This window comes from Thamnophis elegans, chromosome 2 (assembly GCF_009769535.1).
Source record: "Thamnophis elegans isolate rThaEle1 chromosome 2, rThaEle1.pri, whole genome shotgun sequence".
NCBI classification, from domain to species: Eukaryota; Metazoa; Chordata; class Lepidosauria; order Squamata; family Colubridae; genus Thamnophis; species Thamnophis elegans.
In genome coordinates, this window is record NC_045542.1 from 16,879,542 (window position 1) to 16,896,410 (window position 16,869).

At 41.5% G+C, this 16,869-nt stretch overlaps 1 protein-coding gene across 7 annotated transcripts in view; it reads left to right on the forward strand.

Moving 5' to 3' along the window:
* The window catches only part of TNS2 (tensin 2), a 165,858-nt gene that overhangs the window by 116,248 nt on the left and 32,741 nt on the right, over window positions 1–16,869 (forward strand). For all 7 annotated transcript variants that reach the window (XM_032212147.1, XM_032212148.1, XM_032212152.1 and 4 more), the window contains 7 exons: window positions 251–373; window positions 1,464–1,528; window positions 1,734–1,817; window positions 2,874–2,986; window positions 4,476–4,536; window positions 4,665–4,743; window positions 11,330–11,459. In XM_032212147.1, coding sequence (XP_032068038.1) covers window positions 251–373; window positions 1,464–1,528; window positions 1,734–1,817; window positions 2,874–2,986; window positions 4,476–4,536; window positions 4,665–4,743; window positions 11,330–11,459 — 655 coding nt within the window. The remainder of the gene's footprint in view (window positions 1–250; window positions 374–1,463; window positions 1,529–1,733; window positions 1,818–2,873; window positions 2,987–4,475; window positions 4,537–4,664; window positions 4,744–11,329; window positions 11,460–16,869) is intronic.

Genomic DNA, 16,869 nt, shown 5'->3' on the forward strand with positions numbered 1-16,869 from the left:
GCAACATAGGCAATAAAGGTGAGATAAAGGTCATCATTGGGAACAACTGATTTTTATGCCACTATATTTTCCTGCTAACTAAAGATGGGACGGAGAACCCTTCAACTCGGTGAGGAAAGACCCTATGCTTCTTATAAGGGTTCCATTCTATAGGCAAGAAATTGTACTTACCAGTTCCAAAAGCTTGTCTCCTCCCTATATACCTCAGCAAGTTCTTAACTCCAATACTTCTTTCTCCTTGATGGTCCAGGTGCAAGATTTTGGCTGGCCAGATCTGCATGCTCCACCTCTGGACAAAATTTGTTCCATCTGCAAAGCCATGGAGACCTGGCTAAATTCAGACCCTCAGCATGTGGCTGTCCTTCATTGCAAGGTCAGAGAAAAATCTTCCCAAATTCCTGATTATTATAGCTATTTATGTAAGGAAGGAATATGATGAGCAAAGAGGAAATAAGGCAGTGGACACTGCCTGCTGTTAGGGGAAAGGGGTGAGATCCTGGCTTTCCAGAATCATTAGCTGAGTGGTTTTGGTATGTCCTCAAAGTCAGCAACTTAGAAGGTCCTCTGAAAAAGGATTAGATTGATGAAATACCTCCATTGCATATACAGTATACCTTCACTTTATTCTGCTGATAGAAAGGTAAGCAGGACATCAGGTTGGTCCAATTCATTAGTCAAACACTGAAAGTCTATATGGCTGCCAAAGTCCTTTATCTAATGAAGTGGCATCATGGAAACTTTCCTATATTGTATCAGAGCTGGAATCTTAATCAGCATTTCCCACCTCTTTCTAGTGATTCCCTGAAAGACATTGAATTAGTTTTCATTTATAAAGCTACTGGTAAGTGAAGAAAGGTTTTACATTCCCAGATTGGACAGGAAAAAAAGAGAATAATATACAAATTGCCCCCCCACCCCCCTAATTATGACCAACAGCTTTTGTTTATTAAGACATGATCAGGCTGAATAACCATTCTCTGGGTTCATTCTCTCTCTTTTTTTTTTTTTTGAAAAAAAGTATAATTAATGGATTTTTCCATCTCTGTTTTCCTTTCAATTGCAAGTTTTAAAAAGTTTTCCTTGGAGGCTTTTTGGACAGCCTGGAACTTCTTCCATGGAAAAGTTAAGTCTTCCCCAGCTTTACAAAGAAGGAGGAAGTCATTGAACAGATACTGAATGGTTCATATAGTGGTGGTGCAGAATGGCTTCCCACTGACAGTATAGTGAGATTATAGAAACAAACAGATTGAATGAATTGTATTTACCGGTATACAAAGCAAATCCAGTAAACAAAGTGAGCGTAGGTAAAAATAATGTATCTTCTTTTGCTTTCCCGTTTTTGTGCTTTCCCATCCCCACTCCAAGGTGGCTGTTATATTTTGCCAAAACCTTTTGCACTCCTGAATTTACAGTCACAACACATGATTCCCATGACAATTTAACATGTTCTCTCTTTGTGCCAGGGCAACAAGGGCAAGACGGGTGTGATCGTAGCCTCTTACATGTACTACAGCAAAATCTCTGCAAGGTATTGAGCAAGGGAAAACGATGGAGGGGCTACTCTAGCACTGACGGTCTTTTTTTTCCTTCTCCTTTCCTTCCTCAGTCTCATTTTCCAGCTTTCTTCTTAAGCTACATTTTTGGTGGGCCGAATGTATCTGTAACCTGACAATTGTGTAACCTGCCAATGCATAAATGCAACTTTATTTCCCTCCCTTCTCTTCTCTCCTCAGTGCAGACCAGGCCCTCAGCACACTAACCATGCGCAAGTTCTGTGAAGACAAAGTAGCTGCCTCCCTCCAGCCATCGCAGAAGAGGTGAGTCCTGCACCCTCTTTCTTATACCCGGTGCTTTTTCAAGAGGACAATTGGACTGTCTTGTTTCTCTTGGAAGACTTTTTGCTACTCATCCAAGAAGCTTCTTTAGCTCTGACCGGATGGTGGGAAAAAGAAGGATTTATATCAGGGTGGGTTGCTGCTGGCATCACTGCCAGTTCGGTGTGCGCAAAAATTTCAGGCTCAATTGTGATCATAAGTTGTGGACTACCTATATCAGTGATGGCTAATCTTTTTTGGATCATGTGCCAAAAGCAGGGCGAGAGTGGGTGGGTTGTGTGCGGGCATGCCCACACCCTTAATGCTATGTGCATTACCCCAGCATACATGGCCCTGCTTTTAACATGCTTTTTTCACCCTCCCTATGAGCCAGAGGCTGTCTAGGAGCCTAAAAGAGTGAAAACAGCCTCCCCCCCTCCCCGAAGGCCCTCCAGAGACTTCAGGAGTTTCCCTGCAAGCTCCGGAGGGCAAAAAACGGCCTTATGGACAACCCGAAAGTTTAGGAATGGTGACTTCCAGTTTGGCCGTAGGGCCCTTTTTCGCCCTCCAGAGCCTTCAGGGAAGCCTCCTGAAGGCTCCGGAGGGCGAAAAACAGCCCTACAAGCAAACCGGAAGTCTGTTCCTCAACTTCTGGGTTGCTGGTAGGGCCACTATTTCGCCCTCCAGAGGCTTCAAGGAAGTCTCCGGAGGGTGAAAAAAACAGCCTTAAAAGAAGACCAAAGTCTTCTTGCGCGCATGCTACCTGTGGTATGAGTGCCATAGGTTTGCCATCATTGTATTGTCTGTTATTAGATTCTGGTATTAGGGAGATGTTAAGATTTTTTCCCCCTAATAATAATATTCTAGTAAAAATATTCTAAAAAATATATATATATTAAGTAAAGTTGCAATATAGTATGTTTAATTATAGGCTGAAACTAATACGTATAAAAGGATTAAAACTGCAACTGGCCATTTGCCTCTATGGATGAAAATTAGACCCATTTATTTTTACATGTCCCACGGATGATCTCTTTATCTTTCTTTTTTCTGTGATAGGTATATTCATTATTTTAGTGGGCTACTCTCAGGCACCATCAAGATGAACAGCAATACACTTTTTCTGCACCACGTTCTGCTCCCTGCCATTCCTACTTTTGAAAGTGGAGGAGGTAAGTGTCACAGGACTGCAAAACAATATCCATAAAATACTCTTCTTACGTCATTCCTTTCAGAGCTCAAACCATGCATGCTTATAATCCCAAAGTGTAAAAATGTGGCCCAAATTTATATTTTATTTTTATTTATATATCAGATTTAGAGAGCACCCATCTCTCGTACAACAACGAACATTTACTTTCTTCATCCATAGGGATTCCCAAATTTCATAATACCAGCACCCCTTAAATGAAAAATGAATTTATTCAGCCTGCCACGTGAATAAACTTAAAAGAGCCGAGGTGGTGCAGTGGTTAGAGTGAAGCACTGCATGCTACTTCAGCTGACTGCAAGCTGCAGTTCGGCAGATCGAATCTCACCAGGCTCAAGGTTGATTCGTCCTTCCATCCTTCCGAGGTGGGTAAAATGAGGACCCAGATTGTTGGGGGCAATAGGCTGACTCTGTAAACCACTTAGAGAGGGATGTAAAGCACTGTGAAGCGGTATATAAGTCTAAGTGCTAAGAGGAGAGATCTAGGGTTGAAACAGAAAAAAATATGCCCCTTTGTAACAACAGAACTTTTATTATAGATCCTTGACTTCGGTTCTTTCCACACCCTCAACAAAGTGCTTTTCTCTTGTCCCTGAGACAGGAGGAAAGTAAATCACTTTAACTTCCTGTCCCAAAAGCATGTTTTTACTGAGCTGTTTACTGCAGTGTGACTGGTAAAGTTGATACCTCAAACTAAGATGTGTTACTTTCCGAACATATATCAGTACGTCTGGCTGTAAAGCAGCAATGCTTTGTGGTGCAACTTTCTGGGATCCTCCCTTTGAATTTAGTGCTTCTGATCCAAGTGCTGGATTTTAGGATAAGAAAAAGTGAGGAGTGCATATTTCTACTTCCTTTTATGCTCAATGATTTTCAGCCCTTAAATGCTAGAACTTAAATTTACTGATTCCGTTTATAATAATAGAATCTTGAAAGCTGGACCATGTTTCTCCTTCCCTCTTTCTTATACGAAAAGGACTCAAGCGTAATAGCAATAGCAAATAGCACTTAGACTTATGTACCACTTCACAGTGCTTTTACAACCCTCTCTAAGCAGTTTACAGAGTCAGCATATTGTCCTCCAACAATCTGGGTCCTCATTTTACCCACCTCGGAAGGATGGAAGTCAACCTTGAGCCGGTGAGACCCAAACTGCTGGCAGCCGGTGATCAGCAGAAGTAGCCTACAATACTGCACTCTAACCATGGTGCCACCACAGCTCGTAATTCTTAATCATTGGAACATATACATGTACAGACACAAACAGTCATAATTCTGTTTGGAATGGAGACACATGCCTGTCTTTCTCCAGCAAGTATGTGACTTATGCATGAACATCCTTTATTGCCCCTCCGTTTCTATGATAGAAATTTTCCATTTGCTTCATTCTTCTATTTCCTGGAGATGAGTTCTTCTTTTTTGATCCATCTGGCCCATCTTCTCTCTTCTAGGTTATCAACCTTTCCTAAAGATCTACCAATCCATGCAACTGGTCTATACCTCTGGGATCTAGTAAGTATGAGCTGGTGTTCTCTAGGTCAAACACCTAAGATGCCTCTGAAGTTACAAGGACATACTGTAGGCTTGTCTTCTTTTAACCTCAATTCTGGCAATCCTTATGCTTTCCTTTGTTCACGCAGTAGCCTCCATGGTGCCAGTGGCTCTCAGAAGATCTGTATCACTCTGGAGCCAGCCTTGCTCTTGAAGGGAGACGTCATGGTGAGTGTTGCCAGCAGGTCAGGATTTAAGGGCAGAACTAGATTTTATAAGGGATGTGATATTGCCACCAGCCCTTCTTTCTTCCTCTCTTCCTCTCTTTCCCAGAACAGTGCCAAACCAGATAATGTATTGTATGACATCCATGCACAAAGTATGGCCCTGCCAACTTATGTGTAACAATGGCGTATAGTATGATGCCCTGTGTTGTAATACATACTGCCAAGTGAATCAGCTTGGTGCAGGCAGAAAGGATTCTGCAGTAGGCCTCCTGTTCATTTTATAAATTGAGTGATTTTTATATTGATTTATTTTAAACCAAGGTATAGCAGCGTAGTTATAATAGTATTGTTTCTTTTATTCATTAAACATGAAACAGTCAACTGAACATTTAAAAATGTATCACAAACATTGTTGACTGGCTCTGATAGTTGATACAGGTTGCTGCCAGGATCCTAGGTATTGACTAAGTATCTTTTTAAAATGTATGTTGTTCCGAGTAGTGCAATTTTTTGCAGTTCTGGTGTTTTTCAGGAAGCTGCAATTTCAACAACAACAACAACAACAATAATAATATCCATGCAGCCAGGAAAAATGGAAAAAAACAGAAGGAATAAAACTGGGAAATGGAAATATAGTGAAAGCATTAGCAAAGGATGATGGTTACAAGTACCTAGGCATATTGGAAGCAGATAACATCTTGAATGGAAAGGTCAAAGACTCAACACAAAAAGAATACATCAGGAGGGTCCGTAAAATATTAAAATCAAAGCTGAATGCTGGAAACATAATTAAAGCCATTAATACATGGGCAGTTCCAGTGATAGGCTACTCAGCTGGAATTATCAACTGGACTCTGGCTGAACTGGAAAACTTGGACCGGAAAACACGCAAACTTTTGCATATGTACAAAACACGCTTTACATCCACGAAGTGACATCGACAGGTTGTACCTGCCAAGAAAAATAAGGGGCAGGGTGCTATTGCAAATCCATCAAAGTGTAGAAGAAGAAAAATGAAGTTTGAGTGATTATGTGAACCAAAGTACAGAAAAATAGCTGCAGGCTGTGAAAACGGAGAACAGCATAAAAACGACAGAAACAAAGGCAGACTGTAAGGAAAAACAGCTGGATTGCAGATTAAATAGATGGAAAACCAAAGCTTTGCATGGACAGCACTTGAAAAACATTGAAGGAAAATGTGATGACAACTTGACATGGACATGGCTTAAGATGGGAACTATCAAGAAAGAAATAGAAGGTTTAATACTGGCTACTCAAGAACAACCACTACGAACTAATGCCATGAAAGCGAAGATACAAAAATCCACTGACAACCCAAACTGCCGACTTTGCAATAACAAAGTCGAAACTGTTTCACATTTAATATGTGAATGCAGCAAAATCGCACAAACTGATTACAAAGCTACTAGACATGACCGAGTTGCTAAATTAATCCACTGGTCATTATGTAAAAAATATGATTTACCTGTATCCGGAAAGTCATAGGAACATAAAGTGAAGAAAGTTATCGAAAATGAGAAGGTGGGACTTTCGAATACAAATGGATCATCATTTGGAGCACAACATGCCAGATATCACAGTTGTAGAGGGCCAAAGTGTACAGTTTATTGATATCGCTGTTCCTGGAGATGCCAGAGTCGAAGAAAAAGAACTAGAAAAAATAATGAAATATTGTGACCTGGCCATCGAAACTACACGGCTATGGATGAAGCATGTAACAGTGATACCCATTGTCATCGGGCCACTTGGCACCATGTCCAAGTATTTTACAAGATACATCAACAAATTTCAGCTTCCTGCAATAACCACCAGCGAAACTGCAAAAAAACTGCATTACTCGGAACATCTTATATTTTAAGAAGGTACTTGGTTGATACCTTACGACGCTGGCAGCAAACCGTATCAACCATTAGTACCAGTCACTGGCATTTGTAATGCGTTTTTGAATGTTCAGTGGCTGAGTTTCATGTTTAATGAATAAAGTATATAGTAGTAGTAGTAGTAGTAGTAGTAGTAGTAGTAGTAGTAATAGTAATAGTAATAGTAATAGTAGTAATAATAATAAACAACCAGCCCCAAAGGCTGTGAATCTCACCAATAATGCTTCCTGCAATAACATCAGCGGAACTGCAAAAAACTGTGCTACTCGGAACATTGTATATTTTAAGAAAGTACTTGGTTGATACCTAGGACACTAGCAGCAAACCATATCAACCATTAGCACCAGTCACTGGTATTTGTAATGCATTTTTTAATGTTCAGTTGGCTGAGTTTCATGTTTAATGAATTAAGTATATAATAATAACAGCACAGTCAGCCAGATGTTCAGTCTGGGTTTGGCATTTTTGTCTACCTATCAAGTCCTTACCAAGGACCTGGGAAAGGCAAATCTGGATGTTTGATGGTGTTACAGATATTGTTGCAGGATGGAAGCAATTCCAAGTAAAGCTGCCTTCTGCAATTGACTGATGGCAAATTTGTCAATGCCTGTGATGTTCAAGAGGTGCTCCAGTTGTTTTGGGACTGCACCCAAGGCACCTATTACTATTGGTACTACCCTTGCTTGCCTTTGCCATACTCATTCTATTTCTATTTGTACGTCTTTGTATTTTGTTATTTGTTGTTGTTGTTGTTATTCCAGCAAGCCTAGTACTAGGAACATAGTATACTTAATCAGAGATAGCAATGGAAAATACTGTAAATGGGTTTTTTAATATTATCCTTGTATTTATCATTCTGGGAATGAATAGAACATAGATTCATAGTACTGGAAGGGACCTCAGAGGTCTCCTAGTTGAACCCCCTGCTTCTGTCTTGAGACCTTATACTATCCTGGTCAAATGGTTGTCCAGTCTATTTTTGAAAACTTCTAGTAAGGGATCACCCACAACTTTGGGAGGAAAGTTATTCCATAGATTAATTGTTCTCACTGTCACAAAATTTCTCCTTAATTCTGAATTGACTCTCTTTAACAAGCTTCTACCCATTACTTTTTATCCTGCCCTCTGGTGTCTCAGAGAATAAATCAATCCCTTCTGTTTGTAACAACCACTCGAGTAGTGGAAGGCAGTTATCATGTCTCCCATCCTTTTCGATACACATTCCTAGCTCCCTCAATCAATTGTCATATGATTTAGCCACCAGACCCTTTATCATATTTCTTCCTCTTCCCTGCACACTTTAGATAAAAAAAATAAAAAAATAAGATATAATGATTATTGATAAATACAGGTATATGTGCTTAATCTAGGAGTTCACAGAAGCCACTCAGTAGCTAATTTTCAGTATGCCAGATATTGCCTACTAGGCACTGGAATTTCTATTTTAAAAAACTACCTATGTTAGGTGGATCTCAATTTGAACTTGCTACGCATTTCTTGCATACTTAGGCAAGAATGTGCACTTCAGATTACTTCAAAAGTGGATTCCGAGAGTCACATTGTGTACCCTTTCCTTCAAAAATTTAAAACACGTTCATTGGTAAAGATTCCAGGTTGTTCTCATTCTTTAAGTCAACTCACTGGGCATATCTGGAATTTTTCAAATTTATTCTGTATAGCTGTATATTTTGCCAGAGACACTAAGTTGATTTGGAAGACAGAAAGTACAGCTTGTCACATGAACACTGTTCTCTAGGTCAATTCACCTCACTCAACTTGCCACGGCCAACTAACCACAGCCAACGTGCCATGGCCAACTTGTCATGGCCAACTTGTTGCAGGACAAGAGTTAGACTAATGTCAAACAAATGATGAAACAGAATAATCAGAGAAAGGAGGCAAAAGAAGAGACAGAATGAAATGTGAATGGCGAAAATTAAAATATTTCTTTATTTATTGTAAATAATTAAATAGAATTGTGAGTTGGCCACAGCAAGTTGGCTGTGGCAAGTTGTCCCATTCCCTTTCCCCCAAAGCTCAGAAATTTCTTACCTCCCACTTTTACTTTGGCAATCCCCAACATTTGCTTCCCTGAACTTTGTTTTAGTTTGTCAGTAGTTGGTAGACGCCTGGTTCAGCTGTGTAGAATGTGTTGAGCAAACCACGGGATAAACCTCTGGCTTTGCCACCCTCCCCGTTTCTGAATGTCACAAGCTGGCATGAAAGTGTCAGCCAATCAGAGCTCTTCTACGATTCAGAGATGATTTTGACCCTAAGGGTCAGACCCTTAGATTAAAACTCACCATGTGCACAAGCCCACCAAACGTGTGCAGGCAGGGCATTTTGAAAGGGCATTAAACCTGAGAATCATGACATCTCTTTGAATCCAATATCTGTCCAAGCTCATCATGCAACTGATACCTGAGAGGAGGGGGGAGTGGGCTTCAAAGGCCCAGGTCTAAAGCTGTTACCGTCATATGCTGTAACCTGCCAGGTAACGGATAACAAGGCGCCAGGAGTTGATAAGTGCAACTGAGAGTTGAGTTTGAAAGAGATGGACTTGACAGCTTTCCCAAACCGAATAGCTCAGGAAGCAGAGTTGAAAGACAGGCACACAACGGTCTGAAATCGCACAATATATGTTGGGCTGATCCAACATCCTGTGACAAAGTGTCTGAAATTGCCAACGGTAACCTCTAGCCATCTTTTCCTGAGATGAAAAATTATATTGCCTAATTTGAAAGCAACATTGCTAAACTACCCTAAACAAAAATCCTGATCCCTTCCTCCATAGATTGACACCCCTTTATTTTAATTGTAAAACTTCATTTTTTTCATATTTTTTTATTGTAGTGGCAATATGCATGTTCTGGTAGAAAATAAGAGCAATAGAGCAGGGAGGATGAGTGGTCTCATCTGTGTTGCATAAGTTTGCAAATATTGTATTCTGGAAGCCTTCAAAACCATTTTTTTCAGCTGTGGTTGTGCTGGAAGCACCAAGGCTTCAGAGACCATACAGAGGCAGGCATATAGCTAGTTTTTTTTTTTAATCTTGTTCCCTAACCTTACAGAATACAACTTCACAGACAGCTGAGCTAAATTCAGACTTTAAATCCTGTGGCTTGTATACTTAATGTGTGAACTTCAACTAAGTTTGAAAAAGCCCTGTCAGAATTGAAACCACAAATCAAAAATCAAGATCTTCAGGGGGGAAAATAAGTAAAAATAACCCAAAATATATAGCTTGCTTTTACTTGAAAGACCTTTTTCAGTGGCTTCCTATCTTGCCAACATTCTTAGCCCGATGTAAAGAAAAGATTTTACATTAGCCATGGCCCACATGCTGCCTTAATTATTTGTTAAAAATGAGATTTAATATCCCTCTGCAAAAATATTGAGTTAATTGCCCATCACTACTGCCTTTTCTACTCAGCCTGGCATAAGAACTTAATCTTTGTATGCCCTTCCTGCTATAAGTCCTCAAAAGATTTGTGTGTGTGTGTGTGTGCGTGTGTGTGTGTGTGTGTGAGGGGTGGGTTCCTGCCAATTCTAACCTCTTCTACAGAAGAGGTTCCACAAATCTACAGTGCCATTTAGAACCGGTTCCAGCTCCTTCCCCGCTCCTGTCCACACACCATCAAGATAAAGAGCGAGAGGAGGAATTCTGGGAGTTGAAATCCACAAGTCTTAAAGCTTTCACGTTTGCACCCCTAAAGGGTTAGGGGTGCAAGGGTCTTGTAACTTGATAGCTTTTAAGACTTGTGTGCTTCAAATGCCAGAGTTTCTGAGCCAACATTTTCGTTGCTAAGCAAGGGCGTTGTTAAGTTAGTTTCACCACATTTTACAAGTTGGCCACGCCTATCCGGTCACATGGCTGTCAAGCCACTCCCACAAAGCAGGCCGCACAATCCATATATATATATATATATATACACACACATACACATACACATACACATACACATACACATACACATATATATATATGTGTGTATATACACATGTATATGTATATACACATATATATATATATATATATATATATATGTGTATATATATATATATATACACACACACACACACACACATATCCACTGGATAATAAGCCCAATTGGGTTTTTGAGTGCATGTGCTAAAATAAACCCTCCCTGAAAATATTGCAACACAGCAGCAGCCATGAGGTAACCACCTTCGCCGCCTCTTGCACTTCAAAAATAATAAGGCCTCCCCGAAAATAAGGCTGCTAAATTAGTAACAGGGTTTGTTAAGTGAATCTGGATTCCCCATTGAAAGAAGGGCAAAAAGGGGAATCACATGACCCCCGGGACATGGCAACTATCTTAAACATGAACTAGTTGTTAAGCAGGCAAATGTAAATCACATGACTATGGGGCTGCTGCACCGGTCGTAAGTGTGAAGAGCGGTCAAAAGTCACTTTTTTCAGTGCCGTTGTAACTTTGATTGGTCACGAAGCGAACTGTTGTAAGTCGAGGACTACCTGTATAGCTTTGCTATATAGAAAAATACAGATGAAATTTTTATGATTTAGACCTTTTTACGCAGTGTATGTTTGGGATCACTGTCTGCAAATAACTATTACTTTTGAATGAGCAGATTCAAGAAAGCCAGACCAGGTGGCTGGAACAGCTGTGCTCTCTACTGATTCGGTCATCCTTTCCTCTCCAGGTGAAATGCTACCATAAGCATCTGCAGGGCGGAGAGCGAGATGTTGTGTTTTGGATCCAGTTTCACACTTGTACCATCCACAGCGCCCAACTCTGGTTCAGCAAAGACGAGTTGGATGAAGCCTGGAGAGGTGAGCAGAGAGATGGATTTTGGGGACAGAGAAGCAAAGAGCCGTGCATGTTAATATGGGGCAAAACAGTTACAGCACGTAATGCAAAATACCAGGAGTCAGACAGCACTTTTTCCAATGCGCGAGTTTTACTGAAAGGCATAAGCGTTTTGGAGTGGCAGCCCACTCCATCAAATGTACAAAGTGACAAAGAGTAAGGAAGGATTTAAATTAGGGTGAGGGTGGGGGTAAGAGAAGGGGAAACAGGTTAATGATGCAGGTTACATGCAAGGTAGATTAACAAATATAATATGTTGAAAAAATTGTGTTTGTTGAGACCTTTTGAGATTGCCTGAAACTGTAGTCATCTCAATGATACAAGGGTCCGTGAGCTCAATTCCTCTTAGAGGATTTGGACCCCATTCAGTAATGGTTTCCTCTTATCTTCGCTACCGGTTTGGAACCCTGAGCGGTCGTGTGCGGCACTTCTGCGCATGCTCAGAGCGTCTGTGATGACAACTGGGTGGATGGGTAGAGCCTTCCGACGCTGCTGCTATGGGTTCGCCTGAACAAGGGCAAAGCAGCAGAATACCACCTCTGACCCCATTAAAGGAAGCTGGCTACACACATTTGATGAGTCCCAATAAGGGTGAAACTGTTCATATACTGCCTTCTGGTGATAGTAACTACTTTTGATGTAGTGACTTCAGCGTCCTCTTGTTCAATAGTGTTGCTAAAGTCTCCCTTTTTCCCAAATGGTCACTGAGCTCCTCAGTAGATTGTCCTAGGTAGTTGAAATGTTCTGATCTTACTTTGTCCTTGTTTGGAGTCCTTGTGTTAAACTTACGTCCTTCAATTCTTTTGCACAATGTTTGTCCTTCATAGAATCCAGAGGAGCATGGTCAACAGATGGTGGCATTTATTACATTTGAGAAAACCTTGTAGAGGCTATGTTAGGTTATGTTAGATTGTTATGTTAAGTTATGTTAGGTTATGTTAGGGTTAGGTTAGGTTTTATGTTGTTATTTAGGTTGGGTTAGGTTGGGTTAGGGCTAGGGCTAGGGCTAGGGCTAGGTTATGTTTTATGTTGTTAGGTTAGGTTATGGTTATGGTTAGGGTTAGGTTAGATTTTATGTTGTTATGTTAGGTTGGGTTAGGGTTAGGGCTAGGGTTAGGTTAGGTTTTATGTTGTTAGGTTGGGTTAGGTTAGGGTTAGGGTTAGGTTAGGTTTTATGTTATGTTATGTTGGGTTAGGTTAGATTGGGTAGGGTTAGGGTTAGGTTAGGTTTTATGATGTTAGGTTGGGTTAGGGTTAGGGTTAGGTTAGGTTTTATGTTATGTTATGTTGGGTTAGGTTAGGTTAGGGTTAGGTTAGGTTTTATGTTGTTATGTTAGGTTGGGTTAGATTGGGTAGGGTTAGGGTTAGGTTAGGTTTTATGATGTTAGGTTGGGTTAGGGTTAGGGCTAGGGTTAGGTTAGGTTTTATGTTGTTATGTTAGGTTGGGTTAGGTTAGGGTTAGGTTAGGTTTTATGTTGTTATGTTAGGTTGGGTTAGGTTAGGGTTAGGTTATGTTTTATGTTGTTATGTTAGGTTGGGTTAGGTTAGGGTTAGTGTTAGGTTATGTTTTATGTTGTTATGTTAGGTTGGGTTAGGTTAGGGTTAGGGTTAGGTTAGGTTTTATGTTGTTATGTTAGGTTGGGGTTGGGTTAGGGTTAGGGTTAGGTTAGGTTTTATGTTGTTATGTTAGGTTGGGGTTGGGTTAGGGTTAGGTTATGTTTTATGTTGTTATGTTAGGTTGGGTTAGGTTAGGGTTAGTGTTAGGTTATGTTTTATGTTGTTATGTTAGGTTGGGTTAGGTTAGGGTTAGGGTTAGGTTATGTTTTATGTTGTTATGTTAGGTTGGGTTAGGTTAGGGTTAGGGTTAGGTTAGGTTTTATGTTGTTATGTTAGGTTGGGGTTGGGTTAGGGTTAGGGTTAGGTTAGGTTTTATGTTGTTATGTTAGGTTGGGTTAGGTTAGGGTTAGGTTAGGTTTTATGTTGTTATGTTAGGTTGGGTTAGATTGGGTAGGGTTAGGGTTAGGTTAGCTTTTATGATGTTAGGTTGGGTTAGGGTTAGGGCTAGGTTAGGTTTTATGTTGTTATGTTAGGTTGGGTTAGGCTAGGTTTTATGTTGTTTTGTTATGTTATGTTGGGCTGGGCTATATTTGTATAGCCACCCATCTCACAAGAAAGTGACTGCTACTTGTGAGTATACTTGTTGGCATCCATGGTGGTGCTATTGGTGAAAATGCAATGGAGGTTTGGGGGTAAAGTAGAAACCTGAGTTTTGAGCAGTGTCTTCTTCCCTGTTAGCACCATGGTCCTATTGTTTCTTATTACTTGGAGAATCTATTTCGAGTTGTCTGTATTCAAGTACGGGTCTGCCACCCAGTGTCTGAAAAAGTGAAGTGTCATTATCCAGTATGAGCTGTAAATTATTAATAATGCCATTTGAGCAATTTGAGTTGAGTTTGAGTTGAGCTGTGGGTGACAACTAGTGATGTTATCTTTTTCTGCTTTAATGGCCTGTCTTTAATAGGCCCTCCCTGAGAATCAATTTGGCTCTTTTGATTAGTTTATTGATCTTGGGTGGTTTAGTCTTTGGAAACCTGGTTCAATTCCATCAGCTGTCAAGTGATTCAGAAGAAGTGCAGTTCTAGCATAGTCTAGGCCAGTGGTTCTCAACCTTCCCAATGCCGCGACCCTTTAATACAGTTCCTCATGTTGTGGTGACCCCCAACCATAAAATTATTTTCGTTGCTACTTCATAACTGTAATTTTGCTACTGTTATGAATCGTAATGTAAATATCTGATATACAGGATGTATTTTCACTATTACATATTGAACATAATTAAAGCATAGTGATTAATCACAAAAACAATATGTAATTATATATTGTGAAATATTTATTTCTAATTACAAATAAATGAAAGTTTGTCTTGAAGCATGATATAGCATGGGTAACACTCTTAATATAACAGTAAACTACATTGCTACATTTTGCGACAGAATGCGCAATGTGAAATAGCAGAGCATTGTTCAGTGCATCCAACTCACTGCACAGTTGCACAAAATGTGGTGAAACTCACTTAACGACGCTCTTGCTTAGCAACCAAAATTTTGGGTTCAATTGTGGTCAAAAGTTCTCTTTCTTTTTCTTTCTTTCTTTTTTCTTTCATCTCTCTCTCTCTCCCAGTTATTTTTTCTTTTTTCTTTCTTTCTTCCTTCCTTTCTTTCTCTCTCTTTCTCTTTCTGTCTGTCTCTCTCTGTGTGACTTTGTCTCTCCCTCCCTCCCTGTCTCTATCTGTCATTCTCTCTGTATGTCTGTCTGTCTCTCTCTGTATCACTCTTTCCTCCCTCCCCCCATCGCTGTCACTCTATGTGCGTGTGTGTGTTTCTCACTCTCTCTATGTGTGTGTCTCTCTCTCTGTCTGTCTCTATCTCTCTCCCCCTCTCTGTCACTCTGAGTGTGTCTGTCTGTCTGTCTCTCACTCACTCACTTAATCACTCACTCTGTGTGTGTGTCTCTCTGTGTGTGTCTCTGTGTGTGTGTCTCTGTCTGTCTCTCCCTTCCTCCCTCCCTCTCTCTCTCACACACACGGACAGAGAGAGACACAGACACACATACTGTGATCACCTTGTTGAGTGTTCCAATCACATTTGAAACACTCAACAACTGGCCTGCATTTATGATTTTTTGCAGTATTCTGCAGTCATGGGACTAAAATGTATGGTTAAAAGTACCTGGCAGCGGCATTTTTCCCTGGGGGGCTCTGCAGAACATCCCAAGACCGATGCCACCACATTTGTCCTCTTCGGGGACAGGTCCTCTTCAGAAGGACGAGGCCCTGCTGGTCCCCCTTGCGTTCTTCATCTTCCAGCCATGGCCTCACACCATAGAAAACGTAGGCGCGCGCACGCCTGCGTGCAATTACAGCCCGGAGCAGGACCAAAGCCCCTCTCCCAACCGGCCCGAAGGGCTTTGGAGGGCTTTGAAGGGAAGCTTCTGCAGAAGCCCAGGCAAGTGAGAATACGTTCCTGCCGTTAATGAAGACTCCGAGGCTGTAATTGGGGGGGGGGGTCTGCGCGCCTATGTTTTCCACGGCATGGAGCCTCGCTGAGGCTCTGTGCGGACGGTGATGACTCCGGAGCCCATCTGGGAAGACGAGGAATGTGAGGGGGACCCCGCCCCCCACAGATGGGCTCTGGAGTCATCTCCGGCCACCCAGAGCCTTGGCGCGGCTCCACACCATGGAAAACATAGGTGCACACACACAACCCATACAATTACAGCCTCAGAGACTTCGTAACAGCAGGAACCTGTTCTCACTCACCCGGGCTTCTGCAGAAGCTTTCCCCCCCCCGCCCCCCCTGAAGCCCTCTGAGGGAGGAAGGGCCAGTTGGGAGAGGGGCTTTGGTCCTGCTCCTGGCTGTAATTGTGTGGGGTGTGCGCGCGCCTATGTTTTCCACAGCGTGGGACCGCGGCTGGAAGGCAAGGAACGCGAAGGGGACCAGCAGGGCCTCGTCCTTTTGAAGAGGACCTGTCCCCGAAGAGGGCAGATGTGGTGGCATCGGTCTTGGGATGTTCTGCGGAGCCTCCCAGGGAAAAACGCCAAGGGGGTGGCTTTTTAACCAGGCAGCTATCAGAGAGAAGAGGGCAGCGTGCGCCCATGTCTTAAGCGACCCCTGTGAAAGGGTCATTCAAACCCCAAAGGGGTCGCAACCCACAGGTTGAGAACTGCTGCTCTAGGCTATAGGTGATAACGTTTTCTGGGTAGAAACTGGAAGCATGTAAGATATGCATGGTGATTTGTAGGTTACATGTTTAAGGTGGTAGTTATATGTCCATTGTGTTTGTCATCAAGATAGAATAGAATAACAGAGTTGGAAGGGACCTTGGAGGTCCTCTAGTCCAACCCCCTGCTCAGGCAGGTGTCAGGGTTCCAGATAACATCCTCAATCAAATAAGAATCCAAGGCTAGAGATGGTTTCTAGCCTGAGAGCAGGAAATTCTATACCATTTCACACAAATGGTTGTCCAATCTCTTCTTAAAAACTTCCAATGTTGGAGCACCCACAACTTCTGGAGGCAAGTTGTTCCACTTATTAATTGTTCTGTCAAGGAAATTTCTCCTTAGTTCTAGGTTGCTTTGCTCCTTGATTAGTTTTCATCCATTGCTTCTTGCCCTGCCTTCAGGTGCTTTGGAGAAGTTGACTCCCTCTTCTTTGTGGCAACTTTGTGGTAATAAACTTATTCTATACATAGGGGGGAAGGTGAGGTTCATAGGGGCATGGAGGTCAAACTCATGATAGAATTTGATGATAAATTCTTTGGGTCCAAATCATGAAAAGGTTATTAGTAAATCTCAAATAAAGGGAGGAGGTAAGA